The sequence below is a fragment of the Sinocyclocheilus grahami genome, unplaced genomic scaffold (genome assembly GCF_001515645.1).
Source record: "Sinocyclocheilus grahami isolate Dianchi unplaced genomic scaffold, SAMN03320097.WGS_v1.1 scaffold933.1, whole genome shotgun sequence".
NCBI classification, from domain to species: domain Eukaryota; kingdom Metazoa; phylum Chordata; class Actinopteri; order Cypriniformes; family Cyprinidae; genus Sinocyclocheilus; species Sinocyclocheilus grahami.
In genome coordinates, this window is record NW_015506112.1 from 209,833 (window position 1) to 232,762 (window position 22,930).

General features: G+C 40.8%; 1 protein-coding gene across 1 annotated transcript in view; it reads left to right on the plus strand.

Moving 5' to 3' along the window:
• The window catches only part of LOC107564425 (astrotactin-2-like), a 243,594-nt gene that overhangs the window by 197,677 nt on the left and 22,987 nt on the right, over positions 1-22,930 (plus strand). The window contains exon 11 of the mRNA XM_016249517.1: positions 19,466-19,616. Within this exon, the coding sequence (XP_016105003.1) occupies positions 19,466-19,616 (151 nt within the window). The remainder of the gene's footprint in view (positions 1-19,465; positions 19,617-22,930) is intronic.

Here is a 22,930-nt window from a genome sequence, read left to right on the forward strand (position 1 = left end):
GTGGTTGTTTAAGCCTTTACAGACACTTCCAGTGAATGGGTTATCCAGCATTCAGATCCCTAAAGAAACACTGGCCATATTCTATGATCATGCGCCTATGAAAGCAAAGCGAGGCTCGTTACAGACACACATCAAATGCAGTCTCATGCTGTTGAACTGTTGGCGTCCTTCTGCTTTAATCCATCTATTACAGAAACTCCAGTGGATTCGTAAATCGGTTTTGTCCCAGACTCATAAAATGCCACCCGGTTTTGAACAGTGGTGGTCAGAGGTCAAGCTCTTTGATTGATTTAGTTGAAGTAAAGGTATAAATTCAATGAAAAATGCTCCTACGTCCCATGACGCTCTGAGTCGTCGTGGGTTTTTTTTCCATCAGTTTTCTGTAAAACGCTAATGAGAGCCTCTGCCTGCTGGTCTATTGGAGATTTTTTTTCAGTATGTCTGTTCATCTATATAAACTGGTCCTCTGTTTCTTTTTTCAAATAGACATAAGAAGATAGCATTGAGAGGTATTTATTTATACAGTAGCCTATTACTTACCAGGTGTATTGTGTGTAGCAAAGCAGGTAGTTTTTCAAACAGCTTGTAGTCACATATGTGACAGTCTGAAGTCGCTGGGGTATATTTGTAGCAATAGCCAAAAATACACTGTATGGATCAAAATAATAGATTTTTCTTGTATGCCAAAAATCATTAGGACATTAAGTAAAGATCTTGTACCATGAAGATATTTTGTAAATGTCTTACCGTAAATATATCGAAACTTAGTAATATGCATTGCTAAGGACTTCATTTGGAAAATGTTAAAAGGTGATTTTCTCAATATTCCGATTTGTTTTTTTGTACCCTCAGATTCCAGATTTTCAGCTAGACAAAGGACAATGGCAACATGAGGGCTATATAAATCAAACAATGGGGGTCACATGACACAATCTGACCAATGAGAACAAGACACATGAGCTAGACAACCAATCAGAACATGACACATTCAACAAAGAAACCATGAGGGCAAGGGAAACACATGACATGACAGGAACCATGACAATGACATTTTTTAAAAATAAAAATACATGAAATACATGAAAAGCTTTGTCGCGCCTCGGCCACCATGCCAAAGCCTTTCCACGTCATGGCTGCCACGCCAGAGTCTCCAGCCATGAACATGAAACAAAACCCATGTTACAGATTGATTGCATCTTTAGAGTTGGATTTCAACAAAGAAACCATGAGGGCAAGGGAAACACATGACATGACAGGAACCATGACAATGACATTTTTTAAAAATAAAAATACATGAAATACATGAAAAGCTTCGTCGCGCCTCGGCCACCATGCCAAAGCCTTTCCACATCATGGCTGCCACGCCAGAGTCTCCAGCCATGAACATGAAACAAAACCCATGTTACAGATTGATTGCATCTTTAGAGTTGGACGTTTTCCATTCCTCAGCGTGGCTTGAACAGCTGCAGATGAAAGCAGTTTTCCATAGAAATAATTTGTCTTAGACACTCTGTGGCAGACACCATCTGAGTCGTTAAACGCTGCATTGTTTGACTACAAAAGCATTATCGCAGTTGTAGAAACCTGCAACATCATCTGTTTTTTGCTATGTGCTTCTCTACTCCTTCGGTTTAGCGGTTTATTGTTCATGTTGAATGCATGCATAATTGGTTTCAATTTAGAGAACTCAGTTAAGAATAAATGACCTACAGTAACTGCTGCTAAGTTAAACTGTGCATACGATTTAGAATATAAAAAGCTGATTTCTTACATTTTTAATGTTACTGAGGATGCTTTCGGTGCTCTTTTTTTTTTGGTTGGTTGATTGGTTGGTTATTTAGTTGGTCAGTTAGTCATTTGATTAGTCAGGTGGATTGTTGTTTGGATTGTTGCGGTGTTATTTTAGTATTATATATGCACTACTTAGTTTGTATTAATATTTAGAATTAGTTTTTATTTTAGCATTTCCAGTATTCATTTTAATTTTAGCTTGTTTTAGTTTTAGTTTTTTTATGTTTTGTTTTAGTAGTAGTATTTCCATTTATCTTTAACTAATTATTATTTCACTTTTAGATATAATACTTCAGCTTGAACTTTTTAATAATTTGCCAAGGTTTTTTTAAGCAAAACATTTCCATCTAATATCGACATTTTATTTGAATTCATTTCAGATTTATTTCAATTATGAAAAACAATGTTTAATAGTTTGTTTTAGTTAGCAGTAGCAACACTAGTTAGTTAAATGGTTAGGCCTAGTCATTTGGTTGATCAGGTGGTTTGCTTATTGGATAGTAACGTAGGTTGGTTGCATAATGGTTGCATTGGTGTATAATTGCAGTTAAAGTGCCAGAGGATAAAAATCTGTGGATACTGGCTGAAGCAATTTCTCCTTTTCATTATATGTGTAATTTATCAAAAGAAAGTCGTGGAGCAGAAGAACAGAAGAGCCGGAGGAGGGCCGTATGTATGATTAGACAGGGAGATTCACTCACCACGACGCCCGCAGTTTAATGGAGGAAGATCATTAATTCTTCATTAAGTCTGAAATGCAGATTACATCTGAACAGTGATTAAACAGAATGAGCCAGAAAGGAGGAGGAACTGAAAGAGTGAAACAGAAGAGGAGAGAATCTGAGGTGTGGAATAGACAGTGACAGACACGCTGCTTGAATTACGCATGATTTTAATTCTACTGTATGGTCCGTGAAAGACATCATCATGCATTCATTCAAACAGTTTGTGCACCAATTAAAGGCAGGGTAGGTGATTTGGTTCAAAAACATGTTTTTTTTTTATGCTGGTTGGAAGTCTCTTCACATCCTGATATCAATCCCTAAGTTAAGTGGTGTACATTTAATTTATATAATCTGTGGAGGGCATAGGATCATGACATGTTCATCCAATCATATCCCTCGGTGAGAGGACCACAACAGGCTGTCCTACCCGCCTGCAAACATGTGTATTTGCATACCTCTCCGCAGACATGATACGTCATCAGCACGTTCCATTACGCTATTGCAGACTTATTGAGAATGGAAGGTGTTATTATTGTAATATTATACACTTTGTACTGTAATGTTTTCTCTTTCCAGTAAATATACAGTGTGTGTGTGTGTGTATATATATATATATATATATATATATATATTACTAGAATACAATACTATATATTTTCTATTAGAGTTTTAAAGCATACAGTAAGTATAAGGCAACCTTTCAGATTTTAATTAAAGATAAAGTGACGTGATATAAGAATCAAAAGGGTTATTTATGTATTTATTTTGTTCCATTTGTTCTCAGAATCAATGTGAGATACAGCAGTTCTCTCATTTTGAACTCCTAGAGTATAAAGAGGTTTTAATTATACTTTCAATACCTCTTCATGTTCACTTTGACAGACACACAACTATGTTCAAAGACAGAGAACACGACCATTTTTAGAATCTTGTGATTATAACCCACAAATTAAAATGCTTTCTTCACATTTCATTCTCCTTGACCACCTTGTCATTTTCCTTCTTTTTTGTCTTTGCATGCGGGACTTTATGTGGATCAGAAATGACTGCATATTGTTGAAAATTATATTTATAAAACTACTTACATTTTTGCAAAGAAAATTCTAATGAGAATTTAGAAAATCCTGCAATATTTTAATTGGATGATAAGCTAACCCTTGGCTACTTAGCATGCTAAACTTATAGCATCCATGCGTTCATTTTCACCTCTGTCTTCTGAGTATTTTCATAAACATGTAGAGTGAGTGACAGAGTGTGTAAAGCACTGCATGTTCAAACCTGATGAGGAATGATAAATGAACCATTTCAGTGTGTTGCTTGGTTGGAAACATTCGCTAATGAAAACGTGATTTCAACAGTGTCTTGACTACACAAATGCTTGCAGGGGAAAGTAGTAGCCATGCATTGATTTTACCCTTTTAAGTACTTTGACGTTTGTAGTGAGGAATACATTTTCAGTTCTGAAACTTACAGTCAGTGTTGGGGTAACACATTACAAGTAAAGCTAGTTATGTAATCTGATTACATTTTTTAAGTAACTAGTATTGTAACACATTACTTACTTTTTTCAAATATGTAACACAAGTTACTTTGTTTTCCCATTTATTTCTTTGTTTTTGCACCTTTCCCATGTTGAGAAAAATTAGCGAGGTACAGAGGCACTTACAGGTGCATCTCAATCAATTAGAATGTCGTGGAAAAGTTCATTTATTTCAGTAATTCAACTCAAATTGTGAAACTCGTGCATTAAATAAATTCAATGCACACAGACTGAAGTAGTTTAAGTCTTGGCTCACATTTAACAAAAACCCACCAATTCACTCTCTAATTAAAAGAACCAAAGACTTAAACTACTTCAGTCTGTGTGCATTGAATTTATTTAATACACAAGTTTCACAATTTGAGTTGAATTACTGAAATAAATTAACTTTTCCACGACATTCTAATTGATTGAGATGCAGCTGTACATCAGTCTGAGGCTTACTCCTTTCACTTATGGTGTGAAAGGGCCTTTACAGTCGACAAAATATAACTTTTGGATTTTTGTTTATTAAAAACAAATAGACAAGCCCAGCCCAGGTGACAAAAAGTAATGCATTATTCTTTCCATAATAAGTAACTAAGTAACATAATTAAACGTTTTATTCCGTTATTTGTAATAGTAACTTTCCCCAACACTGCTTACAGTATGTTTTTATAGTACACTCAACTCTCATATATGACTAGATAAAGTAGATTTTGATTCCTTTATGGTATGAATGTTTAAGTAAAAAAATAACATAATATACATTCATCTATGCTCTCACATGAGAGGCCTACGTCCGCAACGCCAGAAGCCATTAAAATGTTTGTCTTTAATTAACTCTAAAAGTTAATGGATTACTGGCACTGATATTGCAGACCTTTCTATCACTGTATGTGTCAAAGTGAGGCCACACAATGTCTGAATTCCCATTAACCCAGTCTGCGACCCTCATCAACCCCATTCACCAGTAACCTCTCGAAATGCCACTCTCATACAGAATATATTACTGGTAAATCAGCTCCATAAAATTCAGATTGTAATAGCAGTCGGAAAACTCTTATCCCCCTGTGCAACCTTTCTCACAAAAGAAAACAAAGGAAAACAATATTGTGTCTAAACAATAAGCTGGTAATAACTCAGATGGCAAATAGCCTTGCTGGAAAAAGAAAAGCTCTTTACAGTTTTGCTTGTTTTGATACACTGTTCATAGTTTGAAAACATCATAGTGTCAGTTGAATACATTGAATACATACTTTTAAAAATAAAGGCTCTTTGTTGGCATCTATGATTGAATGAAGAACCTGGCTTTTTATTGCTGTAGCAGTTTGCAGTGCACTTCAGAAACCCTCCACCTTCCCCAGCTCCACCTGTGTAGATCTGCTACAGGGTGATTCATGTACGCGATATGGGGGTTATTCATATGTGTTATATGTGCAGCAGCAGTTTTTCTTACATGCTCACAGCAGCATGTTGTGGATGTATTGGCAGTAGCAAGTCTTGGTACTTGCTCTGCAGCAGCAGCAGGGTAGCAGATCCACCAAGACCAAATACATTAACATTGTCATGTACATTACCATGACAATCCCTTCGTGAGTTGTCATGACATAAATATGATTTCACACAAAAAGTGCTAAAAATGCACAGAATAAGCATGTCTAGTGTGTTTAAAAAAGAATTGGAGTAAGTCAGAAAATAAAATGAAGAATTAAACCCGTATAGAAGATTTACCCATTTAAACTTGTCTTTAATTATTCAGTTTGGGTAAAAGTATGGTGTAATATATATATATATATATATATATATATTAAAAAAAACATTATAAACAGCACATTCTATATCAAAGTATGACTGAAACAATATGTTCAGAGCTGTTTTAGTTGTTTACCTTTTACATGTGAGTCCCCATGTTAACATACTTTCAAGACTTTAAAGCTTTTAGGTTTATTACTGACCAACTTCTAAAAACAAATGTATAGCCTTTGTACAGAAATAAGCTCTCACAAGCGTAACGGGTTGCCAGTGGTGATCAGTCGAGACTATGTATGTATGTATGTATGTATGTATTTATTTATTTATTTATTTATTTATTTATGCTTCCTTTAATCTGTAGAATTATAATAAAACTAATCCTAATTCTATAAGTACACTCTTAAAAATAAAGGTGCTTCAAAAGGTTCTTCAAGCGATGCCATAGAAGAACCATTTTTGGTTCCACAAAGAACCATTCAGTCAAAGGTTCTTTAAAGAACCATCTCTTTCTTACCTTTTTGTAATCTGAAGAACCTTCTTTCGCCCCAAAGAACCTTCTGTGAAACAGAAAGGTTCTTCAGATGTTAAAGGTTCTTTATGGAACTATTTAGACAAAAAGGTTATTCTATGGCATCGTGAAGCACCTTTACCAAGTCTTTTTTTTTCCTCCATACAATGTAGAGGCATCAATGAAGAAATAATTGATTTGAAATAAGCCAGGTATACCAGATTCACTAGCATGGACACTAATCACTATAGTGATGTATTTATGTGTATGTTAAGAAATTATTTAAAGTAGATAGAAGTACTAAATAGAAGTAGTATTTAGTTTGCAGTGCATGCTCATGCATAATGCAACAGCTAGTCTGAGCATTTTCTTAACACTAAAGTGAAAAGAGGAAAGTAGAATAATATTCTCCTTCTGTTTTTTTTTTTTTAAATGATGAGCTCAAGACCTATTTATGTATTTGTATATTTATAATGATTTATTCTTAGAAACTTCTCTCATTAAGGCTTTCTCTGTAAAGCTGCTTTGGGATCATTTGTATTATGAAAGGCGCTATGCAAATAAACATGAATTGAATGAATTATTTGTAATTCTTCCCTGAATCAATCAGTGATCCTGGAGAGACGATTTTGACTGTTTAGGATTGATTATTATACTCAGGGGAGGTTCAGGATCAGGGATTGGTAAATTATACACCATTAGTGTTGATTGTTCTGGCAATAATCTTTTTTGCTTGGCATTACAAAGGCAGTGATTTGTTGACAGACCTCAGGCATATTCTGAATCAACAACACTTCAACTATACACTTACACAGGCCTGAAGACTTCTTTCCAAACAAACGACACACAGAAGACCAGGAATGATTCATTTTGTAGAATTCACAGTTTATTGTTAGCTAATGAAGTCAGAAAAAAAAATATTTACAATGCAAAGCACTGTAGCCTTGTGCAACCCATATAATACATTCCCATCCACAGTTACTGTCAGTAACGTTGACTATATGGGTTGCTAATCACCATCATTAGTAAATACACTGAACATGTTGGTGTAGGTTTTACTTTGAAAAATGTTTACTCAAAAATTGCTAGCAAATTTAGCAAAAAAATAAAAAAATACAAAAAAGAACAGTATTTAACAATTTGAATTAAGCATGTTATTCGGAAGTAGAAAGACTAAAATGGTGTTTTCTTGTAAAACATACTCCAATAATATTTCTGCTATTTACAACTTTGAAAAATATTTTTTATTTACTTTTAAACAATTTCCACTCAGAAATTGCTAGTAAAATTCAGAAATAATTATAAAGAAATGTCAAGTAACACATTGAACTGAACATGAAATTTCTAAGTAAAGACTGACATATTTTTTTCTTGTAAAACTTACTCGAATAATCTTTGTTTTATAGACGACTTTGAATAATATTTTTTTTTACAGTGCAGGATTTAGTTTGAAACAGTTTTCACTCAGAATTAAATTTCACGAATAATTACAAAGAAACAAAAAAGTAGAAAGACTGAAATAGTGTTTTCTTCTAAAATGTACTCCAATAATATCTGTGTTATTTACAATTTTCACTCAGAAATCGTTAGCAAATTTCAAGCAAAAATCAGCAAAGAATTAACACACTGAATTAAACATTCCATTTTGAAATATAAAGACTGAAAAAGTGTTTTATTGTAAAACATACTCTAATAATCTTTGTTTAATGGGGGGGGGGGGGGGGGGGGGGGGGGGGTGAGAATGATTAAAATTGTCAAAAGCGGGCCCATTTATGAAATGCCACGGCAATATCATCCTCCGGTGCATCTCAAGACAAATGGTTTTCATCTAGCACCATTGGGGCCCCTGATTGAATCAGCAAATTTTCAAAGGAATTATCCTGATAATAATATTTCACCTGTTTCATATCCACTCCTATAGTGGATATACGATATATATTGCATTTTGCCATGCAAAAATGGTTCATCAACTTTAGATTGCACTGAAAATTTGTAATTAGCTCCCAATAGTGTAAATGCCTTGCATATGAAACATCTTTTCAGTTGGAGTTTGGGGCTAAGAATTATTCTCATTATTATTATTATTATTATTATATCATCCACAGTAGCATCATTTGCTAGTGAGTCTCATAAAATCATGTCCAGGTTGCATTTCACCCTACAATGAAAATAAAAAAACAACATTATTTTCATGACAAAGAACATTTTCCCTCCAAATGTTCATTACTGTATGTATTCAGACACTTTTGTTTTGTTTATGATAATGATGATCATAAAATACAACAAAAAATACTTTAAAATGAACATGAATGCAGAAAATATAAAAATAAAATCTAATTCAAAATATTTAAAAAAACTATAATATCAGTGATACTAAAATAACACTGTACAGTACTTAGGAAATAATTACTGTAAAATATTATTTTCTTCTTTGATCAGCAAAAATTAAAGGCACTACAACTCTATAAAAAACGTTTTCTGCATTGCAGTAATAAAAAAAAGTTGAATAAAGCAGAAAAATAATAAATAATACTTAAAAAAATAATTGGTATAATAAAATAATTTTTCACTAATATTAATAGCATATGGTGTTGTTACTGATGACTCAAATTAAACCAAAATAGGGGGGGGAGGAAACAACAGTAATGTAAAGTATGGATGTCACAATCTGTGATGGTGTGGAACGATGGAGATGAGGAATAAACGAAACAGTCTTTAATCCGAGAAACACAGGGTACATCCAACACTGGGGACAGGAAACACCTGAACCTAACAAGTAGAACTGACAGAGACAGACTGCACAGACTAGGACTTAAATACAGGGGATGATTGGGGAAACACAGCTGTATGGGATGACTAATCAAACTAATTAATAAAACAAGGACAGGAACATGACCAAATAAGGGAACAGAAACAGGGGCAAAACATGACACAGACAGTCCATGATCCTGATATTACCCAGCCCCCTCCCGGAAGCTGTGTCCTCGCACCGTAGCAACAACAGAGGGAGGCGTGGGTGGGAAATTGGGAGGAGATTCCAGAGGAGGACGGATGCCCGGGAGGGGGGCGGCAGACAGAGACCAGGGAGTTGACGAAGGAGAGAGGAGCTAGGAGGGGCCCGGAGCAGGAGGAGTCAAGCAGGACCCAGGCCACAGCCATAATGTCGACCCACGGTGGAGCCGACGGAGGGAGGAGCAATGGAGGAGGAATGGCTGCCGACTTCAGGGGGCCGACCAATGGCGGCGGAGGAGCCCGAGGCGGAGACAGAGAGCCAACGAGCCAGGGGGAAGCCGAGGATCCGGGGGGCCAGGGTGGAGCCGAGGGCTCTGGCGACCTAGGCGGAGATCTGGAGCGACTGAGGACCAAGGTGGAGCTGGCGGGAGGAAGGAGCCCAATGGAGCCGGTGGGATGGAGCAACGAGGGGCAGCCGGAGGAACGGAGTCCTGAGGCGATGGTGGGTCGACGCCTGACCAAGGCGGAGCCGGAGGGACGAGGGAGCCCCGTGGAGCTGGTGGATCGACGGGTGACGGTGGAGGTGAGGAAGCTAGGAGCTGAAGTGGAGCCGCGGTGGGATGGAGCGACGAGGGGCAGCCGGAGGAACGGAGTCCTGAGGCGATGGTGGGTCGACGCCTGACCAAGGCGGAGCCGGAGGGACGAGGGAGCCCCGTGGAGCTGGTGGATCGACGGGTGACGGTGGAGGTGAGGAAGCTAGGAGCTGAAGTGGAGCCGCTGGGTCTACGGGCCGAGGGAGAGTCCGGGCCTCGGAGGCTGGAGGCGGAAGTGAGGGATTCTCCAGTCATGGTGATGCTGGAGGATGGCAGACCCGCGGCGCTTGCACCGTATTGATGGTGGGCTAAGGTCGAGCAGCAGGGCTGCCAGACGACAACGGTGGAGGAGGCAGGAGAGGGTGGGAGGGCGGGCATTTGTGCATCTCCGTGCATTCAGGGCTAAACTCTGGATCAGAAGCCCCCTCTAGGCTGAAAACGGGAACAGGATGGCGCTTACGAGGAGCTGGCACTGGAGGGCGCTTTCTAGGAGCGGGCACTGGAGGGTTCTCTGGACTGGATTCGGGGACTGGATCCCTTTCCTCTTCGCTTTGGCACTTTCGCCGCGCCATGCTCAGCTCACCCTCAGCCGCAGTGCAGGGGGCGAAGCTCCTCTCCGCACTCACAACATTCTCCCTCAAGGCGGGCATTGTCGCCAGCTCTCGCACCTGGTCTGACGGCTTTGGCTCTACTTCTGGGGCGATCCTCCGCTCAATCGCTCGGCATTGCGCTGGCTCATAGATCGTGGCGGGAATTGGCTCTCCGTCATCGGTGGGCTCGGGCTTTAGCCCCACACAGCGGGGAGATGGTGGGCTGGGCTCTGGGTCCAGAGTGGATCTGGCGAGATCATCCTCGGGAGTGAGGGTGAGAGGTGACCCGTTTCTCACCAGAATCCACTCCACAAACGCGCCGGACTCCTCTCAAGGACCATCTTCGGACACCGGCGCTATGCACTCGATATTTAGACTGGCATCATAGAACACACAGAGCGCATCGTCCGGGTAGCTGGTGGTGCTTGCAGCTGGAACAGTCTAGTATGGTCCTCGTGAGCTTTGTCCCCCTGCTCCAGCAGGAGGAGGAGGTATTTGGGGCGAAGAAGGGCATCCATAAGGGAACAATGGGGGAAAAATACTCTAGGTAAAAACGGGAAACAAAACGGAGGGTAAACACACAGAGGTTACTGTTTAGGTCGGTTTTTCTGTCACAATCTGTGATGGCGAGGAACGATGGAGACGAGGAATAAACGAAACAGTCTTTAATCCGAGAAACACAGGGTACATCCAACACTGGGAATGGCAGGAAACGCATGAACATAACAAGTAGAATCGACAGAGACAGACTGCACAGACTAGGAATTAAATACAGGGGATGATTGGGGAAACACAGGTGTATGGGATGACTAATCAAACTAATTAACTAAAATAAGGGAACAGAAACAGGGGCAAAACATGACAAAGACAGTCCATGATCCTGAAAATGGAAGCTTATTGCTGCCATTGTGTGTGTGTGTGTGTGTGTGTAATGTCACTCTGTATATATATATAGAGTGACATTACACACACCCACACATATATGTAGTCTTTTTTCTCAGAAGTATATCTAGCAATTGTTAGTTTCCTTTTTTTCAGATTTTGTGAGATTCACCCTTGTAGATATTTCATATGAAATGTTATAGTGATTAGCAGTAATGCTAATCATACATTATGTCATTCATGGGCCTGTATTGTATTTGACAGAAGATGTGTTCTGAATGAGCTGTAATTGCTTGTTAATGCTGGTGTTGGTCGCAGCCACAGCTGTAATGCTGCTGTGTGTTTGTCTGCAGAGCTTGTTAGGCATGACATGTAATGCGAGCAGGCAGGCTGTGGGCAATGGCAGTGCCCTTGCCATGGGAAATCATGTTCCATCTTGTTAGGGGAAGTTTGGACGCTTTGGCCTATGAGGACCACTAATAATCACCCAAGCAACTGTTACGGCTGCAGATGTCCACCTGCTTTAAAGAGCCGGCCAGAAACACACTTATTATGTTCGCACATGTGCCACTGTGGCCAGCTGAAGACACATGTGAACACTGACACATGATCACCTACAGTGATCATGACATAATTTGTCAATGAGTTATGAAAACATATCCAGGTCATATTGATTTCACCCTAAAATAAAAAAAAGACAAAGTGTGATATTATTTCCAAGACAAATCACATTTTCCCTCATTTTCTTTCTGTACACAATAAGACATCCTTAAACGCTCAGAAAAAAGGTACAAAGCTGTCGTAGTAGGTAGTATCCTAAGGTACAAAAGCTACAAACTACATCTCTGTGCCTCATGTATCCCTATATGGTACATGTTAGTTTACCTAAAGTGTACATATTAGTTACTTATTAGTACTTTTTTTTTTTTAAAGAGAGAGTAATGCTAATTTTACTCCCCAAATTCGGTCACATTTAATTTTAAGCTCCAGTTCTCACAGTTAACTACTAACTCTGACTTTTCCCTCCATAATCTCCTAATCTGCCAGCAGTTATCCGCTGCCCAAAAGCAGACTGAGGCCGTCAGGTACATCCTGCCTCGGCGTGCAGTTGCTACCGTCGCCGAGGGCGGCCTTTCTGTACACAATAAGACATCCTTAAACGCTCAGAAAAAAGGTAGTAGTAGGTAGTGTCCTAAGGTACAAAAGCTACAAGCTACATCTCTGTGCCTCATGTATCCCTATATGGTACATGTTAGTTTACCTAAAGTGTACATATTAGTTACTTATTAGTACTTTTTTTTTTAAAGAGAGAGTAATGCTAATTTTACTCCCCAAATTCGGTCACATTTAATTTTAAGCTCCAGTTCTCACAGTTAACTACTAACTCTGACTTTTCCCTCCATAAACTCCTAATCTGCCAGCAGTTCTCCGCTGCCCAAAAGCAGACTGAGGCCGTCAGGTACATCCTGCCTCGGCGTGCAGTTGCTACCGTCGCCGAGGGCAGCCCCCTGCCACTGCCCCTGTGAGCAGCAGTGGGTGGATCGGGAGGATGAACAACGGACTACCCATGCACCCTCTGCTCGAACGCAGGCCAGTGTTACACACACTCAGACCCTGCCTCGGACCGGCTAAGAGACGTCCGGGCCGGGTCCCTGCGTTCTTCCTCGCTGCCCCACTGCGGGTACGCCTGTAGTTCCGTTGGTACCACTTGTGTGGCATCTGGGAGCCTGACTAGCGCTACCCAGCCCGTCTCGATGGTTTCATCGAACCATCAGGCTCGGCTATGCGATTAAGTTTGCCCGGCACCCTCCCAAGTTCAGGGGCGTCCACTTTACTTTAGTGAAAGCAGCAGATGCCCCTGTCTTGCGTGCATAGATCACAGTCCTGCTGGCGAAGGATGCGATAGAGGCGGTCCCTCCAGCCGATATGAAGACAGGGTTTTACAGCCCCTACTTCATTGTACACAAGAAAGGCGATGGGTTAGGACCAATCTTGGACCTAAGTGTCTTGAAATGGGTCCTTCACCGGTTACCATTCAAGATGTTGACGCAGGAACGCATCTTCGGGTGCATTCGTCCCCGAGATTGGTTTGCAGCGATCGACCTGAAGGACGAGTACTTCATGTGTTGACCCTTCCGCACCACAGACCATTGCTGCGGTTCGCGACCGAAGGACAAGCATATCAGTACGAGGTCCTGGGTCAACTGGGAAAAGAGCAAACTCTCCCCGACGCAGAGGATCTCTTTTCTTAGTATGGAGTTGGTCTCGGTCGAACAGACAGCACGCCTCACGCAGAAACATGCTCAGTCGATGTTGAACTGCTTGAATACATTCAAGAGCAGGATGGCGGTCCCACAAAGCTCCTGGGAGACCGCTTCAGCACTGGCTCCATGGCCGAGTCCCGAGGTGGGAGTGGCAACGGGGCACTCACTGGGTCCAAGTTACACCAGCCTGCCGCCAAACCTTCACCCCGTAGTCAGACCTTGCGTTTCTCCGGGCAGGAGTGCCCCGAGACCAGGTCTCCAGGCATATGCTGTGGTTCACACGGATGCCTCAGCCACCGGCTGGGGGGCCACGTACAACGGGATTGCAGTGTCAGGGGTTTGCACGGGGCCCCAACTGCACTGGCACATCAACTGCCTCAAGTTGCTGGCAGTGCACCTTGCCTTGATTCATCTCAAAGGGTGCTTACGAGGCAAGCATGTACTAGTCCGCACGGACAACACTGCGACCGTTGCATACATCAACTGACAAGGTGGTCTGCGCCCTCGTCGCATGTCGCAACTTGTCCGCCACCTCCTTTGGAGTCAGAAGCATCTGAGGTCGCTTCGTGCTGTTCACATTCCTGGGCTGCTCAACCGGGCAGCCGACGAGCTGTCTCGAGCCGCGCTCCCGGGAGAATGGCGACTCCATCCCCAGACTGTCCAGCTGATTTGGAGACGTTTCGGAGCCGCTCAGGTAGACCTGTTTGCCTCTCCAGAAACCTCTCACTGACAGTTGTTCTACTCCCTGACCGAGGGAACACTCGGCACGGACACTGGCACACAGCTGGCCGCGGGGACTTCGCAAATATCCATTTCTCCCAGTGAGCCTTCTTGCACTGTGCAAGGGCAGGGAGGACGAGGAGCAGGTCCTGTTAGTGGCGCCCTATTGAGACACGCTTGCGCTTTGAAGTGGAACCTGTTTGTTGAGTGGTGTTCTTCTCACCGAGAAGACCCCCGAAGATGCCCGATCAGAGTCGTGCTGACCTTTTTGCAGCAAGGGTTGGAACGAAGGCTGTCTCCCTCCACCCTCAAAGTCTATGTCGCTGCAATTGCTGCTAACCACGACCCCGTAGAAGGGAAGTCGCTGGGGAAGCATGACCTGATCATCAGGTTCCTTAGGGGACGAGAAGGCTAAATCCTCCATGGTCCCCCTCTATACCCTCTTGGGATCTGACTCTAGTGCTCACAGCACTACAGCAGGGCCCATTTGAGCCTTTGCAGATAGTCAAGCTGAAGTTTCTCTCAATGAAAACTCTACTCCTGCTTGCACTGGCCTCCATAAACAGTATAGGGGACCTGCACGCGTTTTTGGTCAACGATTTGTGCCTAGAGTTCGGGCCGGCCGACTCCCAGGTAACTCTGAGGCCCGAACAGACAACACGGCGACTGTTGCGTACATCAACCGACAAAGTGGTCTGCGCTCCCGTCGCATGTCGCAACTCGCCCGCCACCTCCTCCTTTGGAGTCGGAAGGTTCTGAGGTCACTTCGTGCCATTCACATTCCGGGTCTGCTCAACCGTACGTCCGACGAGCTGTCACGAGCTACACTCCCGGTGGAATGGAGACTCCATCCCCAAACGGTCCAGCTGATTTGGAGACGTTTCGGTGCCGCTCAGGTAGACCTGTTTGCCTCTCCAGAAACCTCTCACTGACAGTTGTTCTACTCCCTGACCGAGGGAACACTCGGCACGGACACTGGCACACAGCTAGTTTCTCTCAATGAAAACTCTACTCCTGCTTGCACTGGCCTCCATAAACAGTATAGGGGACCTGCACGCGTTTTTGGTCAACGATTTGTGCCTAGAGTTCGGGCCGGCCGACTCCCCGGTAACTCTAAGGCCCCGGCCCGACTATGTGCCCAAGGTTCCAACTACTCCCTTCAGGGATCAGGTGGTGAGCCTGCAAGCGCTGCCCCCGGAGGAGGCAGACTCAGCCCTAGCTTTGCTCTGTCCCGTCCGAGCCTTAAGGTGCTACGTAGACCGGACACAAAGCTTCAGGACCTCAGATCAGCTCTTTGTCTGTCACGGAGGCTGGCAGAAGGGGAATGCTGTCTCTAAACAGAGGATGGCCCACTGGATAGTGGATGCCATCACCCTGGCTTATCAGGCACAGTGTGTGCCTTGCCCGTTCAGATTGCGAGCTCACTCAACTAGAAGTGTTGCATCCTCCTGGGCGCTGGCTTGTGGCGCCTCGCTGGCAGATATCTGTAGAGCTGCGGGCTGGGCGACCCCTAACACGTTCACTAGATTCTATAGCCTTCGTGTGGAGCCGGTATCCTCCTGTGTTCTCACCTCAAACGGGTAGAAGCACTGAGTGGCCCCGGCTACGGGTCGGCTTGCTAAAACTGCTCCAGAGAGTCCGTATAGTAGACCCTGTTGAGCTCCTCCGTCACCTTGGCAGCCAGAAGTTGGCAGAGCGTCCGGAGCCAGGCCCTCTCTCGATGAATCCGTGAGAACCGGTAGAGGGCTTGGTTCCATATGTAGAGACCTAAGTGGATCCCATATGTGTAAAGACTTCTGCCACTCCAAGGTTACAATCACCTCCAATATAGCAGCAGTAGCTGGTCCTCTTGTGTAAGCCCTGCCCTGCGCCAAAAAGTAGGGGCGCAGGAGGCTCCCACAGGACACTGGAAGTAGCATTATCTGTGGCCTTTTGGTAGGGATCCCAATTCATCGGTCATCTGACGTGACGTCGAGAGTGACCGACTGAAAGGGAACATCTCGGTTACGTATGGTAACCCTCGTTTCCTGAAGGAGGGAACGGAGACGTCACGTCCCGTCACCACAGCTCCTGTACCACCGCTGAGAGGCCGGGTCACCGATTCGGCTCCTCAGCTAAAACCTGAATATGCGCTGCATCTGCTGCCTACTTATACTCACGCTGTGATCAGCGGCAGCTGGATGCAATAAGCGCATGCCAATTTGCATTGGCTCGTTTAGTTTACACTCGAAGTAGATTGGTCTCTCTAGGCGAGATCCCAATTCGTCAGTCATCCGATGTGACGCCTCGTAACCGAGGAGTTCTATTTGTTGAATGTAGAATTTAAATACAATTTGATATAGTTTGTTGTTATTGGTAACAGTACTATTCTGATTGATTTAAGTAATTGGTCAAATGTAAGCATTTGATGTAAAAGACAACACAGATGCAATTAATAAGGTAATTATGAAAATTGCCCTTACAAAGGTAAAAAATTTAAATAAAAAATACCCCTGGAAATCAAATAGTGCCCCTTAATTGAAAAGTTAATTTCTGAAATTAATTTAGACTAATTTGTCTCTATTCATGTTTATTGCATGAATCCTCTGTGAGCAGATGATCAGCAGAGAATCAGCAGATGTGGTAGGGATCCCAATTCATCGGTCATCTGACGTGACGTCGAGAGTGACCGACTGAAAGGGAACATCTCGGTTACGTATGGTAACCCTCGTTTCCTGAAGGAGGGAACGGAGACGTCACGTCCCGTCACCACAGCTCCTGTACCACCGCTGAGAGGCCGGGTCACCGATTCGGCTCCTCAGCTAAAACCTGAATATGCGCTGCATCTGCTGCCTACTTATACTCACGCTGTGATCAGCAGCAGCTGGATGCAATAATCATATGCCAATGTGCATTGGCTCGTTTGGTTTACACTCGAAGTAGATTGGTCTCTCTAGGCGAGATCCCAATTCGTCGGTCATCCGATGTGACGCCTCGTAACCGAGGCGTTCTATTTGTTGAATGTAGAATTTAAATACAATTTGATATAGTTTGTTGTTATTGGTAACAGTACTATTCTGATTGATTTAAGTAATTGGTCAAATGTAAGCATTTGATGTAAAAGACAACACAGATACAATTAATAAGGTAATTATGAAAATTGCCCTTACAAAGGTAAAAAATTTAAATAAAAAATACCCCTGGAAATCAAATAGTGCCCCTTAATTGAAAAGTTAATTTCTGAAATGAATTTAGACTAATTTGTCTCTATTCATGTTGTTTATTGCATGAATCCTCTGTGAGCAGATGATCAGCAGAGAATCAGCAGATGTATATATATATCTAACTGCACAGAAATACTGTCAGTAATAATACATTTAAGAGATTGGTGCTTTGCTTGAGGTGCTTTTGAAATGAAGAGCACTTGCTGTGAATGTGTCTCTGGACATGCATTCATCCCAAGAGCATTCAGTCTGGTTTGTTGCTTGCACGTTTTTGAATGAGACTAATTCAAGGACACAGAATGAATCACATCTCTGGATCTCAGTTGTTTGACACATTATTATTATTATTATTGTTTTTTTTTTTCATTAATTCGCATTTTAGTGTTCTGGATGACTGATGATCATAAACCTATGGAGGAAAGGACGAAATCTGCAAAAACAATAAATAAATAAATACACAAATAAATAAATAAATATGCAAATAAATATTATTACTATTTATTTGTGTATTTATTTATTTATTGTTTTTGCAGGTTTCGTCCTCCATATAAACCAAACATCATTGGCAATGTGAAAACCATGAAACTGTATAAAATATACAGTAAATAAATCATACCTTTAATTATAGCAAGTGCTTAACAACTTTATTGGGTATATAAAATAGTGTAATTATGTTTATTATTTTCCTCATACAAAGTAAGCCTAACCATTTCATTAAAGTTAATTAGTTGTAAGTAGATTGTATTTAGATGTCCAATTCAAATAATGTTCATTTCGGTTGAAATTGCAAAAAAACAAAGCTAATTAGCATCACTGACATTCGTTGAGGGATTTTCAGCACCTGTTATGCTTTGCTCACTGACTGGAAGAGAATATGTGTTTATATATATATATATATATATTTATTTATATTTCATTCTTGCATAATAGTTGTGATTTTAAATCATCTCAGTGATTATTTTTTGTTCACTATAAAGATTAATTCAGATTCGCCTTTTATGAAAGTAGGTGATAATAAGTGAGTCACTAAAACATTCACTCAACCAGCTTGTCAAAAACACAAATTACTTGGTCACTCATGAATTACAGATTATTATAATGTATTGTCTTATCCTATTGCAATCTGTGTGTCTACAAATGTACTGAGAGATTTCAGAAAAGTGTTTCATCATCATAGATGGTTTCCCCACAAATGTCAACAAATTAGATGTATAATGCAAAAGGTTTGTACAGAGCAAAGTTTGTGAAATCTGATTACAAGCATACATATTACATACGTTATTTTATTTTTTAAGCTGTAAATTAAGTTGCAAGAAATAAAATAAAATAAATAAATAATAAAATAAAAATATAATTGACAGATTCCTGCATCTGTTTTGTTTTGTAAGTTCAATTACTTCAACATTTTGATAGTTTAAAATGCAGTATATACTGTATATATGTGTGTGTGTCTGTGTGTGTGTGTGTGTGTGTGTGTGTGTGTGTGTGTCTGTGTCTGTGTCTGTGTGATGATATTCATCATCACAATAGATCCCCGCAGACGTTTGCCAGATGTCATGGCAACAGCAAAGCACACAATATTTCTGTGACCTTGTGATTTCAGCTCCATCCTCATTGGAAAAATAATGACGGATAGTGACAAATTATGTCTGTCTCTGCCACAAAACAAGCACCTGTTTCAAATGTGTCCTGCTCTCAGAGTAAACGCTGTTGTGCAGAGGACAGAGGAGGTGCTGCTCACTTTGTCCTCATGTTGAAGTCAATTATTTTAGCACTGCATATTCTACATTATCTAATTAGTATTTATAGGTTCAAACTGCAGATGTATACATGCTTATTTTTTCTTTTTATGTCTGAGGACATTTGATAATTTAGTATGAGAATCTGCTTTAAAAGGATTTGTATAGTGATTGTGTATGTTATTTATATTTAATTGTATTCATCTTCTGTGTTTGTCTTTTAGGGAAGAGGCCATCATGTCCACATATTTTGAGACGGTGGACGATCTGCTTGCGTCGTTTGGTCCAGTGAGGGATTGCTCTAAAGATAATGGCGGATGCCGGAAAAACTTTAAGTGTGTTTCAGACAGAAGGATGGACTCAACCGGCTGCATGGTGAGTTACCACAGATCATCTAACATCGCTCTCATAACCGCTGACTGTGGTCAAACGATCTGAACCACAGCACATGTGAGGGTTGTTGAGTCGCTCCTGGCACGCTGCACTGAGACTCTCAAGCACTCATTCCAGGAGAACAGCATTCTGGCAAATACGTCTCATTACAGGCAGATAAGTTTGTCTCATGTTACGTGTGCAGATTAAAAGGAAGGAAATGAGTACAAGGAAATGCGGTTAATGGCTTTTTGGGGTGAGATCTGCTCATAAAACAGGGAAATTGATGAGCTCACAGCGCTCTGAGCTGATGGATGAATCAATCATACGCAGCACAATGGGCCTTGATCACTCACACATTTATTAGGAATGAAAGTCTGACAGTGATCTTGCAGTCTTATCAGCTGCAGCGCTTTAAAAGAATAGTTCTCCCCACAATGAAAATGCACTTATCTTTCAATAACGCTCGAGTTGTTACAAAGCCATTTCTTCTGGGGAACACAAAAGGGCAACTTCTGAAGAATGTCCTAATTGCTCTTTTATTTTGTAATGAAACAAGAATGTGTCAGGTTTTATGTCAGATTTGACATATAAATGATTGGTTCTCACATGTCCCATGACATCATAGATGTCAAAAAGAAAAAGTAGTGTGAAAAAAATTAAATAAAAAGTGGTGAAAAAGTATGCTTACTTGTATTGAATGTGTACACTTATAGTGCACTATAAATCTCAAATGTGTGTATATATACATATATATACATATATATATATATATACATATAAACAGCAGATCTATAATATGCTGTTAATGAAATAAAAGGTCACTTAAGTGTACTTAAATAGAGAAACTTTCATGACTATGATTCTTAACACACTTGCATGTAGGTACACTTTTTTAACTTCATTACAAATGTGTTATACATATATACACATTTCAATAGAAATAACATTAAACTATATTTTAGTTGATATTTTAGTTTTATTACTGCTTGTCAGTACTAGTAATAATGAAATTACATATATTCTACTTGACTGGGTCAAAAAACTAAACAAAACAAAAAACTTGCTAAATTTCACTTGCTAATTGCATTTAACATACATTTAAACTATAAGCCTAATACATTTTCATTGAATTTCAGTTCACTTGCAAATAAATAAATACATAAATACATATTTTCCAAATAAGTACTCTTTGCTAAAGTATGCTAAATTGTTTTTTTTTTCACAAGGGGTAATTAATCTAGATCCCTGTTTACACCTGATATTAATATCTCTGTCAATTCCGACCACACATGTAAAAACTTTCAGAAATCAAATTATGAAAAAAATTCATAAATGCTCATGTGATTCCTGACGACTATAATTACAGGTAATGTACAGTATGATGGATCTCCATGGTCATACATTCAGTGAAACAAGGAAATAAGGCTATCTTGGTTTGCCCTGACCTGACATAACTTAAAGGTGACGTAAAGGGCTTCAGGGAAGAAGCTGTCTTGGTGACAGGAGGTCCTTGTGCACATAGACTTCCATCATCTGCATTGGAGAGTCAGGTGAAGAGATAATGCCAAGGATGTGATGAGTTCAAGGTGATCTCGTAAGGCATGTTTGAGCCTCTCAGGGTGATGGCAGGTGACAGCCGCTGATCATTCCAGCAGAGCAGATCGGCCGCTGTACGCTGGTCCTGGAGCAGGAGGCAGAAGGAAACCAGCCTGTGATGAATGAGGCTGTCTATGATAGACCTGTAAACTGAAGCAGAATGATGGAGCATTTTCAGTTGCCTCAGAAAGAACTTTCTCTTGTCTGGCTTTCCTGATCATGGCAGTGATGTTGTTCTTTCATTTGATGTTCTTGAAAGATTTATTCTCTTTGGGAGGGATGAGATTGGCTGCAGTCTATCTTCAACAAAAAAACACCAGTCAGTCATTCTGACTTTATCTCAGTCATCTCTATAGATCAGGAGACTATGTTACTGCTCCTGGAGAGCCACTATCCTGCAAAGTTTAGCTCTAATTCTAATTTAACACACCTGAACGAGGTCTACAGGACTTACTGGAAAATTCCAGGCAAGTGTGTTGGAGCTGGTTGGAGCTAAAGTCTGAAGGCCATTGGCCTTTCAAGAGCAGGATTGATGGCTCAATTGGATTGAAAAGTCAACATGTAAACAGCTCGGTGTGAATCGGATTGCAGTTTAGGGTTTAGAACTTTCACAATGTGAAATCGGATTGAATTCATTTGGATTGATGCTTATTGGTGCATGTAAAAGTATTTAGCAAAGTACAGAGAGATGGACAGAATGCGGTATTGAGGGTTACCATTGTTTGTGACCTCAGTTTGGTTCTGCCTGAACAATTTGCTGTCCGTGATAGGAAATCAAAGTGGCAGATGGAAGAGGGAGTCAGTTTATGATGGATGGAAATTACTTATTCATCTGATCTTCCTGTTTCCACTTGGTATTGTTTTTTTGTTTTGTTTTCTGTGATCAGGTCAGAAGTGGTCAGCCAAGAGCCTTTGATAGGCTATTTATATTTTCTAGGGCTGCCCCCATAATAGTCGGTTAGTCGCAGGAAAAAAAACTGTTGTGTCTGTGACAGGCGGATCGTTAACGAATGCTCCTTGTAGTAGTTACAGCATATCTGGCAGGAAATCCAAACGTTCGCCATCATTCATCGTCCTTAAATATGGCTTATATGTTATCATTAAAACATATAAGTAGTAGTGACTTTACACGGCTGTTTGCTCTAACGTTACCTAGATAAATGTGCTCTATTAGGTGCAGATCCAAGTGTTTGTGTGGAGTGTGGAAGCTGTATGTGCTCTTACCGCATGACATGGAGGTGAAACAAAATATGCCGTCATTTTTGCTCATACAGATAACCATCACAAAACTCAAGCGAGAAGAAACTCAGTGTATAGGCTGCTTGACTCACAGACATGAAAAACATATCTATACAAAAACTTGAAACATCTCTTTTTAAATAGATTTAAATAATTTAAATAGAAAACAACTAAACTCTGATTAGGTAATCAGTATGAAAGATGCATTTATCGGTATATATTAAATTGGTTACACTTTATTTCGATAGTCCACTTTAGACATTCTATTAACTATAAGTAACTTTGTAACTACATGTCAACTAATTCTCATTATTTTGCAACTACATGTCTACTAACTCTCAGAGTAGACTGTTAGGGTAGGTTTAGGGTTAGTAGAATGTTGACAAAGAAAGTGTTAGAAGATATTAAGCAGACAGTCTACTAATACTCTACTAATGTAGTTGCAAAGTTACTTACTGTTAATAGAATGTCTAAAGTGG